This window comes from Siphateles boraxobius, unplaced genomic scaffold (assembly GCF_051911475.1).
Source record: "Siphateles boraxobius isolate OS27281-9 unplaced genomic scaffold, OSU_SipBor_1 9, whole genome shotgun sequence".
NCBI classification, from domain to species: Eukaryota; Metazoa; Chordata; class Actinopteri; order Cypriniformes; family Leuciscidae; genus Siphateles; species Siphateles boraxobius.
The window spans coordinates 13,159,097-13,176,018 of NW_027509219.1; the positions used below are offsets into that span (position 1 = coordinate 13,159,097).

At 38.3% G+C, this 16,922-nt stretch overlaps 2 protein-coding genes across 6 annotated transcripts in view; one reads left to right on the forward strand and one right to left on the reverse strand.

Moving 5' to 3' along the window:
• Positions 1-1,427, reverse strand: part of ggt5a (gamma-glutamyltransferase 5a) — a 19,576-nt gene extending 18,149 nt beyond the window's left edge. The window contains exon 1 of one of the 2 annotated variants that reach the window (XM_077224107.1): positions 1,037-1,427. In XM_077224107.1, the coding sequence (XP_077080222.1) occupies positions 1,037-1,203 (167 nt within the window). In that variant the 5' untranslated portion in view covers positions 1,204-1,427. The remainder of the gene's footprint in view (positions 1-1,036) is intronic. The other variant, XM_077224108.1, reaches the window with a different exon arrangement.
• asphd2 (aspartate beta-hydroxylase domain containing 2) lies at positions 1,301-13,622 on the forward strand. 4 transcript variants are annotated; one of them, XM_077224113.1, is made up of 5 exons: positions 4,605-4,827; positions 5,006-5,154; positions 5,517-6,717; positions 7,741-7,854; positions 12,405-13,622. In XM_077224113.1, the coding sequence occupies exons 3-5, from the start codon at positions 5,832-5,834 to the stop codon at positions 12,512-12,514; spliced, it is 1,110 nt and encodes a 369-aa protein (XP_077080228.1). In that variant the 5' UTR covers positions 4,605-4,827; positions 5,006-5,154; positions 5,517-5,831; the 3' UTR covers positions 12,515-13,622. The 4 variants fall into 4 exon arrangements, with proteins under 4 accessions (XP_077080226.1, XP_077080224.1, XP_077080225.1 ...); XM_077224111.1 differs by lacking the exons at positions 4,605-4,827; positions 5,006-5,154 and adding an exon at positions 1,301-1,580; XM_077224109.1 differs by lacking the exons at positions 4,605-4,827; positions 5,006-5,154 and adding an exon at positions 3,012-3,295.
• Positions 13,623-16,922: the final 3,300 nt, after the last annotated feature.

Here is a 16,922-nt window from a genome sequence, read left to right on the forward strand (position 1 = left end):
ATAAAATTAAAATAAAACTATCACAATTAATCATATGATTTCCGAGTGAAACATGTCAATATAATCAATAATTTGGCAGTCTATGTTAAAAACTGTTGTCTTGAACATGTTAAATTGACATGTTAACTTTTGTCTGCAATGAAATACAATTTAACAGATCCTTTTTTGCCTTCCCTCGACTGTTTAACAACCCCAGGTCTAATTTTCGAGCAACTGTTGATGAGAGATATTAAAAAAAAAAAATAAAAAAAAATAAAAATAAACACAAGAGGAAGTAACATGGAAAATATACAGTACCAAACATCTTAATTAAACATTGGACAGTCGCGTATCAAAGGCGCGTCGAGACCCGTCATACGGCGGAATAACCAATGATTTTTATTTACAAATGAAATGATCCATATTATACATCTTTAATGCTTAGCCTACTTTCTAACCACAGGACTGTCACCTTTCAAAGACCCATTCCTAAATGTGTAAATCCACTTTTCAAACGGTTCCCATGTCCCTATAGCCTACTTCTACTGAAACAATTGACTTTTATTTATAGCAAGCAAAACTTAAATCTACAATATTGTTGAAGTAATCGTAGCCTATACTGATGATTTTGGCGTTATAGGGCTAAATGATCATCACTTGTTGTCAAGGAATGTTTCTTTAGTGAGATTGGTGTCAAGAGAGGATTACTAGGCTGTGCCTGTGAAGAATTTTCAACTGATTAACTTCCAACTTTCTGTGAACATCTAACCGGACGTCTCACCGCATTAGCCACTCGTGTCCTCAAATTTACCTGACCCAGCCATCACACAGGATTACAAAAACCTTGTTGTCATTTTCCAGGGAAAACATGATATTCCACATCATTGTGCATGTTCGAATGAAAGATTCGAAAGCTATTTTAAAGTATTTTCTAAAAAATGTAAGTAATCATCCAAAAGCACACTATTTATGATTTTGAACTAACACGTTTCAGATGGCAAAGAATTCATGTATAGACTAGCCTACAGTAAGGCACCGTGTATCTGCCATCACTCACCGCCCGATCTTTGAACAGGTTTCCGAGTCCGCTGCCACAGCTGCTTTTTTGTAGAGTCCCTCAGCGCACTCCTCGTTAAAGTGAGCCACGCAAATAATAATAATTACAATAATACATATAAGCGGAATACTCATAAACAAACAAACTTTCTCTTTTCGTCTGGCCATTGTAACCCGACCCAGAGCGTCTTTGCTTTATCGCTGAACTTCTTCTCGCGTAGCCTACAGCAGCTGCGGTCGCGCACAATTATCCCTCCCCTTCTTTACACTGTCAACGCCTAATTAAGCGCATTGTCAAGGTGTAGAGGTCGAGTCTAAAGCGGATTGCCGAAAGTGTTGCTGTAAGAAGCGTTTTCGCACTCTCCAAATGCTATTTGGCAGACTTTACTCATACAGAGACATTCCCACTGGAGTAACTTAAAGGGTTGGACAGCTGGACGACCACCTGGGGTTTGAGTTACATTTAGGCTACAACCTTTTTTCTCTCTCACCCCCACATATGTTGGGTCTCAGAGAGATGAGATCATATTCCTGCCACGTGAAAAGTGAGTTACTTTAGCCATTTCTTCCTAACATGACGCTTACTAACAGTTTTGTTGTTTAGTTTGATTCTGTGAAAAAATATTTAACTATAAAATCCCAGCCTGTTTACATTAGATTACTCTAAGTAAACTCTGTTTTATGATTTTTTTTTTTTTTTGGTGTAATCTTGTGTAATGGGCTTGATTTAGTAATTTTGTGGTAAAATATGTGTAAGTTTAATGTATCCGTCAAATCAGATGTTAGGGGAGACCTGGGACAGTTGCAACATGTCATTTTTCTCCAACCAGAAACAATTCCGTATCAAACTGTATGTCAACAAACAAATTATTTAATCAGAAATCATTCATATTGTAAAATGTCTTCCAATCACAGAAAAAAAACAAGGGAAAAAAACTGGTTTGGGGATGGGGGTGGGGAATCACAGGTATAATCAAATCTGAACACTACTTTCTCCAAGTAGGCCATGTCATGTGATGAAGTCATTCAGGGTTCCCTGCCTCCATTTATGAATATAACGACTCCTTTCATGTGGCTTCATCGGACAGTAAAGCCCAAACTACTTTAGTTTTAACGTGTACGCTAAATGTAATTATCATTGGATGTCATTAGCATAGTATGTGCCTAAAGTATACTTAAGTTTTACACTTATGTTAGGAAATATACAGTGCAAGTGAAGTAAATTTCACCATCATACTGAATACGTGCAGCCATATGTTGAGCGTGCTATCAAAGTATTTTGAAAGGCTATGCATTCAACTCTACACATGATAAGTGTTTGTACCAAAACTTAAGTATACTTTGGGCTTGAAGCGTCTACTGGATGCGCATAGCCTGCACATAGATATTTCGTATACTATACAGAATTTTGGGAGTATGCATAGGCTATTCGGAAAAGGGAAAAGCTCTGACTATCTAAGGAAAAGCATTTTGCTATCCAACAAAAATTAAAACCCACTATAGGATCGTTGGACAGTGACATGTTGAATATGTTTCATGTCATGGAATACAGCAGGACTGGAACATTGTATTGGCCAATTCATAGCCTCCACTAAAATTCTATTGTGAAATTAAAATTGAATTGAAAGAATCGTTGGCATAAATCAGAGTTTGTTTGAATTTGTTACATATTATCATATTTATAATCAACTATTGAATAAAATAGTCTTAAGACAATAAGAAATGCATGCATAACAAAATGTATTGATTAAAGTAGGCTACTATATTTCATTAATAAATTTCACTTTGGCTCTCAAAATGTTTGGCATTTCATCAATTAATTATGATGTTGATATAGCCTATGTCACAATAATGAAGAAAGAGATCATCCGATTTAAATGGTTTCTCGAATAAGACCAAATGTAAGGACTTTAAAGGGAATTGACTGGATCGTTGTGGTTTGTTATTGCTATCTCGTGTGAGTGACAGGTTGTCCCGCCCTCGCGCCAGTAACCTTCTCTGTCCATTGTGATTTCATGACAGATGTTAGAAAGCAAAATTGTATTTAGCCTATAGATAAGCGTAACTAAAACTAAACCTGCATATGACTTGTAAACTTTTTCAAGTAGCCTAGGCTTTGTAGTATTTTGTGAGGTAGGCTATCTCGTATGAGGGCTGGGGGAAAGGGGAGGTCCTTAATGAAATCTATCTTTGAAGATTTGCTCACTGACGCAAACCCACGGCACATAAGGAAACGGTTCATCTCGTGTGTCACCTCAAGGCAAGTTTCAAATTTGTCACAGACTGTAGCCTATTCTGAAAAATGGCTGGTTTAACTTATGCGACTGCAAACCATTTTGAACAGGATACTCCTATAACAATGTAAGCAGACTTCCGCAAACCTGTAGCCTACTGAGATGGCATTGAAACCAATAAGAGCAACAACAACAAAAAACTAATTGACGAAGACCATTTGCAACATAGCCTACTATAAAGATATTTATAAACAATCCACAAAGCGTTACATTTGTTGGCGATTCCACGGGGAAACTGGTCTCATGAGCATGACGTCATATGAAGTTGTCGGCTTGGCGTACAGTGCACCATGGGAATTGTAGGCTGTTGTGTCACTTGTAACAGCTACTATGCTTTTATTGGGCTGTAACACGCACTGTGCGAATAAAGCTGTCACATATAATAACCACTTGGCAGAAGCGGGATTTACTTTGTTCACTCTATCATAATTATCCGTGATTAGTTGTTGTTGCACGTTATATCCAAATTAATTCATATTTTAAATGAACAAATCGTTGAAATCTTCTGAATCTTTTTCAAATCTATTTATTAATATTAAGTGTTTTGACCAACGCAAACCTTTTTCACCTTGACACCTTTGCGTAGCCTATTGAATTAACAAGGGAAGGGAGACTGAATTCTGATTGTGTGAATGACTCATTATTTTAATTATTAGGCTAATGTATTTACCCTAATTTATTGTTGTCTTGGTTAGGCTGTTGAAATGAACGAGTCAATATTGTTTTTGTAATTCATAGGGAAACTTAAACACTCTTTCTCTTATTGGTATTGGTGGACACGCAAATTCGAATGAAGGATAATTTGTTTCTACCATGGACGAGTCATTGTTTTGTACGAATCATTTGTGTTAAAGATTCATCTTTCATCTTCATCTTCATCTTCATCTTCGACTCGCTCGAGCAGAAAATCACTGGCTTGTCGCCACCTACCGGTTAACGATATAACCCGCAGAGAGGCTCTACTGAACATAACAATAAATTGATTTACAAATTATTTTCTTGAACGGATAGAAAAGATTCGAGTCACTGGGATGATTCAAAATCCTCACCACACTACTGACAGTTAGGCTACAACCCTCTTTTTGCGGTTTACAACCTGCATGCATAAGGGGAAGCTTGATTTTAATAGCTAATTTAAAATGATTATTTGGCCTACAATAAATATTATCCATGTCAATGGTGCTATTATAGGCAGTATATTAATATTATAATTAAGTATTTGTTATGGTTTCAGTAGCCAGTCAGTCATAGTCTTCTAAACGCCCAGATTTCAATGATGAGACGTCGGGCGTCTGTCATGTTGTTTTCTGCCCGGTTGTCTCTGGCGTTATGGACGTCGTCTGACAGCGCTCTACGGACATAAGGGCAGGACCAGAAACTGCAATGAAACAGCGACAGGGGGGTGTCTGAGAGGGAAGTGTAGAGGCAGGATAACTGGCATTGCCGGGCGGAACAGTCGCTGAAAATCTGACAGACAAGAAGTGCAGTGCAGTTCTCGGTAAATATCAATTTGAATGAACGTCATTTGCGCATTGACTCGTTATAATCGTATTATTGCATGCTGAATCTCTTGATTTAAATGTTGCATTAGGTAGCTGGGGTTTCTTTTTCTTTGTGGTGTTATTGTACGCATTCCCCTGCTGTTACTCTCTCTCTCAATCTGTCTGTGTTGACAGATGCCGGGTTTGTTTTTGTCTTCATCTCTACTTGTCTGTCAGGATGCATTGCATTCTATCTGAAGGGTCCTAATGCGACAGTAATGCAACAATTCCCGCTTCTCTTCGTGTCAGCCAATTAGGCTATATGGTCAAATTTGTTCCTTCAGGTTAGTGTTGACTGAATTGCCGTATACCTTGAAATTCTCTACTGACTCATGATTTTAAAGAGTGCAGTGCGGAGGTGTTTCAAAGACTGAATTTGAAATGTCATGCCCGTCTGTGTGTGCTGCGGTCTCTATCAAGCTGCCGGTTCGTCTGTGCGTGAGTGTGTGTGTGTGTTGGTGGGGGGTGGGGGGTGGGGGGGGGGGATGTGTGGGTGGGTGGTATATAATAATGATCACGTGGTCAAACCGGGCTATGAAGGCAGGTGTGATGCAGTTTGCCTCATCGGCAATGTCGGCTTGGTGATATTCTGTTGCACTTTATCACAAAATGTCCTTATATCTCCCTTTTTTCCTCTCTTTTCCAGGTGCCCTCCGGTGCACTGTGTCTCTGTTGGCTGGGATCAGGAGGCGAGGAGCAGCTGAAACACCTCACACTATCAACATTTCCGAAAGCATTGAAACGGATGAGAAAAGCTCGCTTGAATTAACCAAAGCGATTGGAACGTGATCCAATTAGACAAAAAGCTCCTCGAAAATGAAGCAAAAACACGAGGCAGCGTCACTTTACTAAAACACCAAATCAAACCGAACCCAACAGACATCAATACTCGAAATCATATCTCTGTACGTCTAAGAGTGTGTGTTTGAGTTGGAGTGTGAATCTATGTTCTTATGCAGGGATGGAGTGGTCTTTAGAGCGGATGAGGGAATGGGTGGCAGGTGGGATGCAGTCGGTGCGAGAGTGTGAGACCAGTGCTCTAGGCACTGCTCTTTGTCTCGCCTTTCTGTTTATCTGGTACTGCTACCGCGTGGGATGCGAGCACGCCGTCCCTTCGCTCCGTGGTGGTTTCAGCCCAGAGCCACGTCGCGGAGTCCTACCTGGTGGAGTTCTCGCCTCGGATCTCTCGGCCCGCGGAGGCTCGTCGAAACTCCGTCAGGTCGGAGGAAGCGGTGTCAGCGAGGAAGAACTCAACGGCTTTGCCTACTGCCAGTCAACCGAATGCTTCCGTTGCTCCAAGCCCGGCGAGGGCCTGAACCAGAGGCTCTACCATAGCCTGCAGGAGTACGCCAAGCGCTACACCTGGGCCGGCATGGGCCGCGTCCACAAGGGCGTACGCGAGCAGGGCCGCTATTTGCTCTGCAGCCGGCCCTCCATCCAGAAACCCGAGGTCTTCTTCCTGCCGGACCTTCCCTCGGCTCCTTTCTTCTCACGGGAGGCGCAGAAGCATGATGTGGAGCTTCTGGAGAGAAGTTTCCCTGCACTTCTGGCCGAATTCGAGAGCGTGTACCGGCTGCAGTCAAGTCGGACCGGCTCCTCGCTTCCACTGGGCTGGAAGGCCAACAGCACACCCCGTGGCCAGTGGTGGACCTTCTATCTGGTGAACCAGGGAACTCCGATGGTGCTGAACGCAAGGCGATGCCCGCGTACGTGGAGGGTGCTCGGCCAGCTCCGTACCTTCATTGCGAATAATGTGTTTGGAAACGCCTGCTTCTCAGTGCTCAGTCCTGGAACAACCATCACTGAACACTACGGCCCAACCAACGTACGCCTGCGCTGCCATCTTGGTAAGAAGTCAAAGGATGTGAATCTATGTACACTACCTGTTGAAAGTTTGGGCACAGCTACTTATTGTTTATTATTTACAACTGTTTTTGACATTTTAGAATAAGTCAAATAATAGTCATCTATACTGTATCACAGATAGATGTATGGGACTTTTTATAATAATATTGAATTACACTACCACTCAAATGTTAAATTATTTAGCAAGGATGCATTACATTGCACAAAAATGGCAGTAAAGACATTTAAAATTTATTTTTTATTTAAATTAATTTTTCCAGTCATCTCAATGACAAAAAGTGTCCCAATCATCCTGAGTTCACCCCTATTTATATTTCAAATAAAGGATGTTCTTTTAAACTTTCTATTCACCAAAAAATCTAGAACAAAAATGCATCAAGGTTTCCACAAAATATTAAGCAGCACAGCTGTTTGAAATATTGATGATAATACAAATATTTCTTAAGCAGCAAATCAGCATATTAGAATGATTTCTGAAGGATCATGTGACACTGAAGACTGGAAAAATGATGCCATGACAGGAATAAATTACATTTTAGCATCTTAAAATTGTAATACTTCACAATATTGTTTTTTACTGTATTGTAATCAAATAAATGCAGCCTCGGTGAGCAGAAGATCTTAATATTTCCAAACCTAAACTTTTTTAATGGTAGTGTTATGTTGAAATGTTAAACAAATCATATTTGATCTTCTTCAGATTCACCACCCAACTTCATCAGCATTAAAGGAGTTGCTGGACACTTGTTGGATGCTTTACTTTTACTAAAAAACTTTTAGATATGTAAAGAAATTAATATATAAGTTTATATTTCTCTACAGAACTGATTTCAAGCATTTTCAAGATCATGAGAAAAATAAACTTTAGTCGAATGTTTCCAAACATCTGACTGGCAATGTATGCATTATATGTGACATGCAGCAGTCTTTGCCTGTTTAAGTTATAGCCGTTTTCCGTGTGTGTGTGTGTGTGTGTGTGTGTGTGTGTGTGTGTGTGCGCGCAGGACTGAAGGTGCCCTCTGGTTGTGAGTTGGTAGTTGGTGGAGAGCCGCAGTGCTGGTCTGAGGGAAGCTGCCTGCTGTTCGATGACTCTTTTCTTCACACTGCATTTCATGATGGTGAGAAACAGAAACAGTAACAGTGTGCAGAATAAGTATAATAGATTGTGGTGCAATTAGAAACAAATCATTTGAAAATGAATACATTTGAAAAACTAAATTTATACTTTAAAGAGGAATTTATTAATTATGTAGTCTCTAACTATCTACAATAAATAATAATATAATAATCCTGTTAGTATTTTTCATTAATAAAAAAGGCTAAAAGCTAGTAAATACTGTAACCAACAGTGCACTTAGTAATCTAATTTTTGCACATTAGGAATCATATTTTTACAGCTAACACTAATTTTACAGTACACAGTGAATGTGTCATGATTCATGAATATGACAAAGAAAAACTGGATGTAGCACAGCATAATTTGAAAAAAAAAATGTATACTTGCTCTTTCGTTTCCAGTGATAGCTGAACTCTCCTGTCTGCATCCAATTCACACAATACACATGTTTTTATACAGACTATGCACACTAGATCTAACAGCTGGTTATGTCGCAGTTTGCCAGGTTCTGGGCATTAAATGTTTATTAGATGCTTAAAGACTTGTTTAATATGCGTATTTGAGGAATGCTGACAGCATATGAAAAAGTATTATAGTATTTGCTTTTCAGTTATTAGACGGAACTGTTAAAGGGATAGTGAAATGAAAAATTGAAAATTCCGTCATTAATTACTCGACCTCATGTCGTTCCAAACCTGTAAGACTTTCGTTCATCTTCAGAACACAAATGAAGAACTTTTTGATGAAATCTGAGAGCTTTATGTTCAGAGAGTAAACTAATGAAGGCTGAGAATAGGAGCTCCATGCATCTGTATCCAAGCACTGCGTTTCTCAGCTCTGTCAAAATACAAGTCCTGCTTATGACACTTTTTGGCCAAACAGTAAAACGTATCGATGCAAATAATTAAAAAATGCCAAATATCGGCTAATATATCTAGTGTGCCGTTAGTTTCACTAAGGCAAGCGTCACTATTTCTGTTAATCATATTTTATTTAAAAATAATATGTATGTAATAATAATAATAATAATATGTACTCAATATATAATATTACTGTACATATCTGTTCTGTTACAGTTAGTAACTGAAGTGTAGACTACATTTGTACTATTATATTGAAAAAGTAGTTTGAAATAAATGATAAACTAAAAACTCAACTTTTATCTTTTTCAGGTTTGATTCTAATCATAATGTAACATTATTGAAAAACTTTTTTTTTTTTCAGTACAAAAAATATTAAACTTTGACAAAAGTCATTTTTATTGTTAGAATTTTGATTTCATAATATTTAGATATGAATCCAACTGGAAAAACTTGTGAAAAGATATCTTTGAGTTCAGGCTATGTTGAGACCGTTATTAAAGCTCAGCTGGTCAATTCAGCTGCCAATTAAATGGTTGCTAGGGCATGGCTTGATGGCTTAACCTTAAGTGTCACGGGCCCACCGGTGGGCCCAAATCCTTTACATTTTTAAAACAGTAATATCCTATACTAAACCTAAACTAATCTTGACAAACGATATATCATTTGAAAGATTACAATCTCTAGTTTCCATATTTGGTGATTGATTTTCAAAATAAATTACAGAGGAGCTGTAATTTATCAATTTGCAACAATAATATTTTCATACTCTTAGACCTTTATTTTGAAATAGTGATGAACATGCGTGTTCTTTTTATGTTTCTTAGAGGTTGAAATCATATCAAAATCTGCCAAACTTCTCATATTACTTCTGAATAGGATGTCTACTTCATAAATTGTATGAAAATTGTGGAAATAATGGTTCATATCACTCAAAACACATATGGAAATGGAGGCGCCCTTATATGGGCAGTAATGGAGTCTGGTTGTCATCTAGTGAAAAAGTTTGGTACTGCGCCCAAACAAAATCTTACTGAAAGCTCATTTTTTGAAATATATATTGTTTCAAATAAATTTGAAACACAACTTGTTCAGATTTTTGCCTTTGATATTTTTGCAGTTTTAGAGTCGCCCAGGTTTTGAAAAAATATATTTTATATAAAATATGAATAATTAAATTTTTTACATTGTACATTTTCATAAACTCAAACTTCTATAACTTTTTTTTCTGTTTCACTTTCTTAATTTATTTAACTTCTACAAAAATCTGCCAAATGTCTTCTTTAAAACAAGACCAATCTTACGTCTATATTCCAAAGCATTCTTGAATTACAACCATTTAAGTTCGAAATGTGCATTTTCATGTATATTCAAAAAAAGGGGGGTGACACTAAAAGGGTTAATAGTGATCCTGAGAGACCACCCCTGTCTCCAGATCCAGAGTTAGCCTATGTTTGATACAAAATTCCTATGCAAGTTACATAGTAGGATAAACACGTATGCGCAATCCCTGTTTCATTTGCCGTCCATTCACCATAGTATGTCTATGGGGCAAATTTGGGCAGCTCTTGCCCCCCCCAGGTGTACAACTTACACCTCATTGTATGGTATGTTCTTACAGAGCCTGCCAGCCTTTTCAAATGTGGTAGCCCATATGTTTCTACGAAATCCTCGCTTAGAGCTATGACTCGCCAAAATTCGTTGCAATGTTAAGTCTATGGGATTTTTTGCCCAATAACGCCAGATCACTTATAAAAGATATAGCACACCTCTCCTCAATAATCCACACGATTTGACGCCTTATTCGTGGTTATATGACAAACAGGACTAATGCAGGAAACTATTGCAAAAACAAAATGGCAAAAGTTATATAATTTTATGCCTAAAATGTGTTATTTGCCTATTTTTCACCAATAAAGAGTGGTTGTACCATGTCAATGACCTTTCCATTTAATTCCTGGTGTCGGAATTATATGAAAAAATAGGTTAATTTGTCTTTGTATGTTGTGTGGTTCAGGAGATGACATCACTTCGAGATGGCCGCCAAACAAACCCCATGGGACACAAAAATTCTTAACTAGACATCATTAGGGTTCCAAAAAACCGGGTTACAAAAAAATGCCCAACGGGTACATGGGAACCTATTTCTTCTGCTAGACTACAGCGTTTACTATGAATGATTTATCTGTGCACTTTATTTTTTTTAAATGGGCAGCTGCTATTCACCGTAAGTGTAAATAGTAGTTGGATGCTATTTACACTTAGTGCAAATAGTGGCAAATACTATTTGCACCTCAGTGTATTGTAGTATATTATAAAACAGTGATATTATAAAACCATATTATAAAAAAATAGCAATATATTCAGTATATATGATTATATTTCTTAAAATCATGAATGGATGGCAGCTTATTGGGACGTTGTCCCTGTCCCTAAAGCCCTTCCCTACACCTACCCCTAACAATACCCGTTAATAACTCTTTATTCACACCAAATACCTGTTATTAATGTGCCCTCAAATTCTTTAATCAAAATAATTTCCCCTTAACATTGCAGCGTCATCTTTTCTCTTCTCTAATGACAGACGTACTACCGTCAATTTCGTCCCCGCCCCTTTTTAGGGGAAAACAAACTAGACTTCCCATAGACTTCAATACAAAATAACGGCACAAACCAACGTCCGTACACAGCCGGCAGGCGTGAATAACTTAAGAAATCACTAATGTAAAACATGTCAAGTAATTATACGTCCACCCTGCCTGCCATAGAGCTTGAAAAATGCATCAACAAACTTAATTTTGATCAATTTAAAAACATTTCCCTTTATTCTCCCAGCGTTAAATTGGTGTAACAACCCCACCCAGTGGGGTTATATATATTATAAGATATATTATAATGTATATTATGAGAAATAATATATGTATTTAAAGATGTTTACTTTAGAAAACGAAGTAAAATCATTCACGTGCTTACCATGGTTACTCGATGAGGTACGACTACGAGTAAATGTCCGGGTAAGACACCTATGGCCACTGGGTGGAGTTGTTACACCAATTTATCCCTGGGAGAATGAAGGGAAATGTTTTTAAATTGACCAAATTAAGTTTGTTGATGCATCTTTCACGCTCTATGGCAGGCAGGGTTGAGGACATATAATTACTTGACATGTTTAATCTTAGTGATTTCTTAAGTTATTCACGCCTGTCGGCTGTGTACGGACCTTGTTTTGTAATGCTGTTTTGTATTGATTCTATGGGAAGTCTTTTTATTTTCCCCTTAAAGTAGGCGTGAATCTATTCAGAGACATTCTATGACGTTGCGCCGGTTGTGCGTATGTTTACTGGCGTGAGGGCGGGACAACCTGTCACTCACATGACATCACAACATTAGCAAACCAAACTCATCGAATCGATTTCCGATGAACAAAATCAAGTCCCGCCTAAAATGTTTTCATCTTCAAGAAGCCGTTTCACTTGGATAAACTTCACAATAGAAAAAGAAAAGACTATCGCAACTTGTTTCATGCCGACTTTTTAAGTATTTTTGATAGACGGATTATAAAATGGCCTGCATTTTATAAAATGGCCTACAGGAAACCACCCCGAACACATTAGCAACACCCTGGCAACCACTCGTAACATGCTGAAAAGTTTTGAATTCCATGAATTCCATATACTGTATGTGTGCTCAGGTTCTGCAGAAGATGGCCCGAGAGTCGTGTTCATGGTGGACCTGTGGCATCCAAACGTGGCAGCAGCCGAGAGACAGGCACTGGACTACATCTTCACCCCTGGACGCTGAAAGAGAGCTGGGAGAAGCAAAAAGGGTTAACAATTTCTATTGTATTAACAGTTTGAGATGAGTGCTAAGGGAAAGACAGAGTGTGGAGAGCATCAGTCTCTTCCTCTAGTATACGTACCTTTTCTCTCACTATCCTTCTTGGCACTGCTTCAGTAGAGACTCCGATGTACCGTCACTATTGTACATTTATCAATGTTTACAGACCTCTTCAAGTTTAACCATAGCCAAAACCTGCTGGTGAACTGTGCTTGAGACAAAGCCCTCGCAATGTTCATGTTGTTCTTACAATTTAGCTGCAGGGTCACTTTATACCCAGTGAGTGTCATAGTATCATTTCACCAAAAGCATTGGCAGTAAATCGCACATGGAAATGCACTTTTTGCCAAGCCTGGTAGGATTGTATAGGAAGCATCGTACAATGTTTGGTCTGTACATCATAACTGAGGTTAGGCTTACAGAGGCTAAGCTAAACAGTCGTAAAACGACATATGCTGCAGTGACAGTGGATTTGACATTTACAGCAAAGGTATGTGGATATATGGCAGAGATGGTATGCGAAGTGAACTGAAGCACTACCAGCTATTGTAGTGAAAATGACCTCCTCCATTAAACGCACTAGTGGCAAGTTATTTTTCCGCCACGTCCAAGTCAGGGTCGGATCGTTGCGATGGGGAAGAATACGAGCACATCAAATCAGCCTGCTTTCCACTTTACTCTTTCCTACCTTGAATTTTCCAAACGATTCAAAACTTATCAATCACTTTGTATCTCTGTGAAACTTAAGAGGGACAGGGCGCTTCATAATTTCCGGAAAACGCAACGTTATGGCTGTTAATATGTGATGGGTTCAACCTTATTGTGCTTTGTCGTACTGCTTGTAAGCAGAGCTTTCGTGGTTGTCGCATCAATATTGGTACATTCCTTTTGTAAGACAGACCGTTTTGAGACCGTTTCGTGAGCAGTGACATTTTATATCATCGTGAGACTTTTGGAGTTGCAGATCAATTTTATGACAATGTTCCTACTTCCATGTTTCCAAATTGTGTGCCATGGACTCACTTTGCAATGGATTGAGTAATTCTGTTGATTTAATAAAGAACTAATTCAATATTTGGCTTTGTGTACTTTGTGACAATGCTTGTATTTAAATGTGTTCGAAAATATATTGTGACATGGTCTTTTGTGTTAATGCAAATTAACTGTGGGTGGGTATGAAAAAGATCTGGTAGCAATAAAATTAGCTTCTCAGGAACACCTGCTATTTGGACCAACATTAAAGCAACACGCTGGATGTTTGGAGGATTTTGTATATGGGGGTGGCAGATAGAAGGCTAGTGCTGCAAAGCACAGACATTATCAGACTGCAGCTCTGGAGATTTACATAATACATATTCCTCTTTTGCTAACACAGAAGGGAGAGATAAATAGTAGATGAATAAAACGGTAGATAAAAGTCAGATGCAATCCACCTACGGTCCATTTCTGTTCTCCAGATTGCATTTTGCAGAGGTTGCAGATCTAATATTCAGTCAGTGTTGTTGTTCATAAGTCCTTAATACTGCAGAAAATCATTAGAATGGCATTCCAAACTACATGTTCTTATGTAAATATTAATGGCCTTTGAACCAACATGTAAAATGTCGAATCCAATTCCCAGCAGCAGACACACTTCCCTGCCAACAAAATATACTAATGTTCATATTGTTCATGTTCTCTGAACGTTCAAAATGTCTGGGTTTTTGCATGTTTAAAAAACGTTTTTTCTTGGTTATGGGGACATAAATGTTATTAGAGACAGATAACTTTGAACAAACATTCTATTAACTTTAGTGGAAGGTTGTTTGTTCATAACTTTGAGAGAACCTTCGCCAAAATTCTGAGAATGTTCCCCATTAGCTTAACTTGTCACATCCGGGCCACATTAAAGGTGCAGTGTGTTTTTTTTAGCGGCATCTAGTGGTGAGTTTACGAATTGCAACCAACAAAAGTTACGGTGGCTGACTGGAAAATATGTCATGGTCTGAGACAGCAGAGAGTAGCCAGTTCAGCAATGAGGTTTCTTTACAAGGATAAATTAAGAAAGATGTTTACTTAATTATTCAGTAAAGTATATGTTATTGCGAATATTATTGTTACTTGTTCATCATTGTGACAGTGTTTTATTCGCTGAACTAAGCTTGCTTCCTTGCACGAAGAGCAACATAGTAACCAAACGCGTTTGTCCGTTTAGGGCTACTGTAGAAACATGTCGGCGCATTTCATTAAGGAAGGTCTTTATACACCACTGAAAACTTCTTTTTAGTGACAAAATACGTTCTGTAACGCTGTTTGTTCGCTGTCGGCTACGGTAGAAACATAATGACACAATATGTCGACCTCCATAGAAGGGGGTGCCCGCGGTTATGGAGATATAAATGTCTCATTCTAAGGTAATAAAAACATAACGGTTCGTTATGCAAGATCTTTATACACCACTGAAAACATAGTTATGGATCTTATCTTGCATTTCTGTCAATAGATCCTCAGAAATATTACACAATGCACCTTTAACTTAAGCAAATAGCACTATTTAAATGTATGTAGAAAATGTACATATTGCGCCATACTTTTTCTTTTCTTTTTTCATTCCACTGCGCAGCTTTTTCACTAATTTTCTATGTAGTCAAGTCAAGTCAAAATTTATTTATATAGCACAATTTATACAGGCAAGCTGACCAATTTGCTTTACGTAACAGCGTAAAAGTACACAACAGACAAACAAACAAAATTCAAATAACAATTCAAATTACAGATTATTAAAAGCAATTGAGTAACAATAGGTTTTCAGACGTGACTGACGCAGATCTAACATGAAAAGGAAAACTATTCCATAATGTAGGGCCGCAATGGCATAGGCAGGATGACCTCTTAGTTTTAGTCTGAACCGTGGGATAGTTCAAAGTTTCTGTGTCCCTGACCTGAGACCTCTGGAGGGATTGTATTGCACTTATAGCTCAGAAAGGTCGGGGGGAGCTAGGTTATTTAGGCACTGTAAACAAATAAGAGAATTTTAAAATCACCCCTAAAGCGAACCGGCAGCCAGTGATGCTAGAATTGGTGCAATGCAAAAATGTTAAAAGTCTCGCACGTAGGCTAAACATGCTCTAGACGAAAGCGTTTAAGTTAAAATATATTACATTGAAAAAAGACGTTCTGTGTGATATTGATTGCGCTTGCACAGAAACGTTCATCAGTTTATTGCGATGTAGGATAATTGCCGCAAGGGGGAGCTAGATAGTCATTTCAAGATGGAAGTGACAGGGCATCTGAAAGAGCAGCTAATAACGAGTCTGAATGAATGTTTCCACTCATCTTCTGAAGGTCAAGGTTAGGATTTTTAATTGGATGAGCAAGGCCTACATTAGCACAAAAGGGCATCTTTAAACAATAGCAGTGTCTGAGAGAGAAAACCGCGACAGCTGTTGGAGGTTGGCAACGTAGTGGAGCGACATTATGAAGCAGACAGGGACACTGCAGGGCACATTCCCTGAGCAACAGCAGACAAGACACACACACACACACACACACACACACACGCACGCACGCAGGCACGCACGCACGCACGCTTAGGCTACGCACCATAGAACCATTTGTAACCTAACAACCTGGGCGAATGCAACAACAACAAAAGTGAGCAAGACGGGAGACGCTAAAAAATGTCAAATTAAATTTTGCATTAGACAACATTTATTTTGGCAACACTCATCATGCAGGAATATTTAGAAGAAAATAAACTTCTGATTATACACCCTATTTACAAAGTCAAGGTGCAGATATACCACATCGTATGTCTGTAATTTGCATCAAACCCTGTTAGTAAAGAACAAAAGGCCCTTTGCTGAAAGAACCTGAAATGCATCGTCTAGACACATAAACAGAAGAAAATTGAAGTATATTGTCAGAATTTATGCTTTTTGAGAATTCAGGTTATTGAGGAGAATTGTGCTTATTGAGAAATAGGTTGATTTTCTCTGAAGGATAATCAGAATCTACGATTTTCTCTTAGTACTTACAGTACTTTATTCTGTTATAAGAAAGACTAATAAAAGAATGTTGATGACTCTTTCTTTTCATGCATGATAGCACAGGCAAAAGAGAACAACAATGTCTCAATTTCCTAATAATATAACTCTATAGATTACAGCCTTACCTTTTATGTTGTGTATGCTTGCATACATCTTTTGAAGATGCGGTTTCAGAAATAAGGCTTGGAAATGTGCAAGGCAGAGGTGAACTTTTGAGTTTAAATGTCATGTTTTATGCAGGTTATCTCAGTTCTGGTTCATAAGGAATAAATGGACCATGGAGTGGCCTGAGGCTGGGATGTCCTGCACATGCTGTGCAAAGGGATTCTGTGTTTAATCAAGTG

Excerpts from the sequence above, each read along its gene's own strand:
- asphd2 (XM_077224111.1), top strand. The coding sequence starts at position 5,832 with ATGGAGTGGTCTTTAGAGCGGATGAGGGAATGGGTGGCAGGTGGGATG. Across the intron at positions 6,718-7,740 it reads ACGCCTGCGCTGCCATCTTG|GACTGAAGGTGCCCTCTGGT; the intron begins GTAAGAAGTCAA and ends GTGTGCGCGCAG. Across the intron at positions 7,855-12,404 it reads TCACACTGCATTTCATGATG|GTTCTGCAGAAGATGGCCCG; the intron begins GTGAGAAACAGA and ends ATGTGTGCTCAG.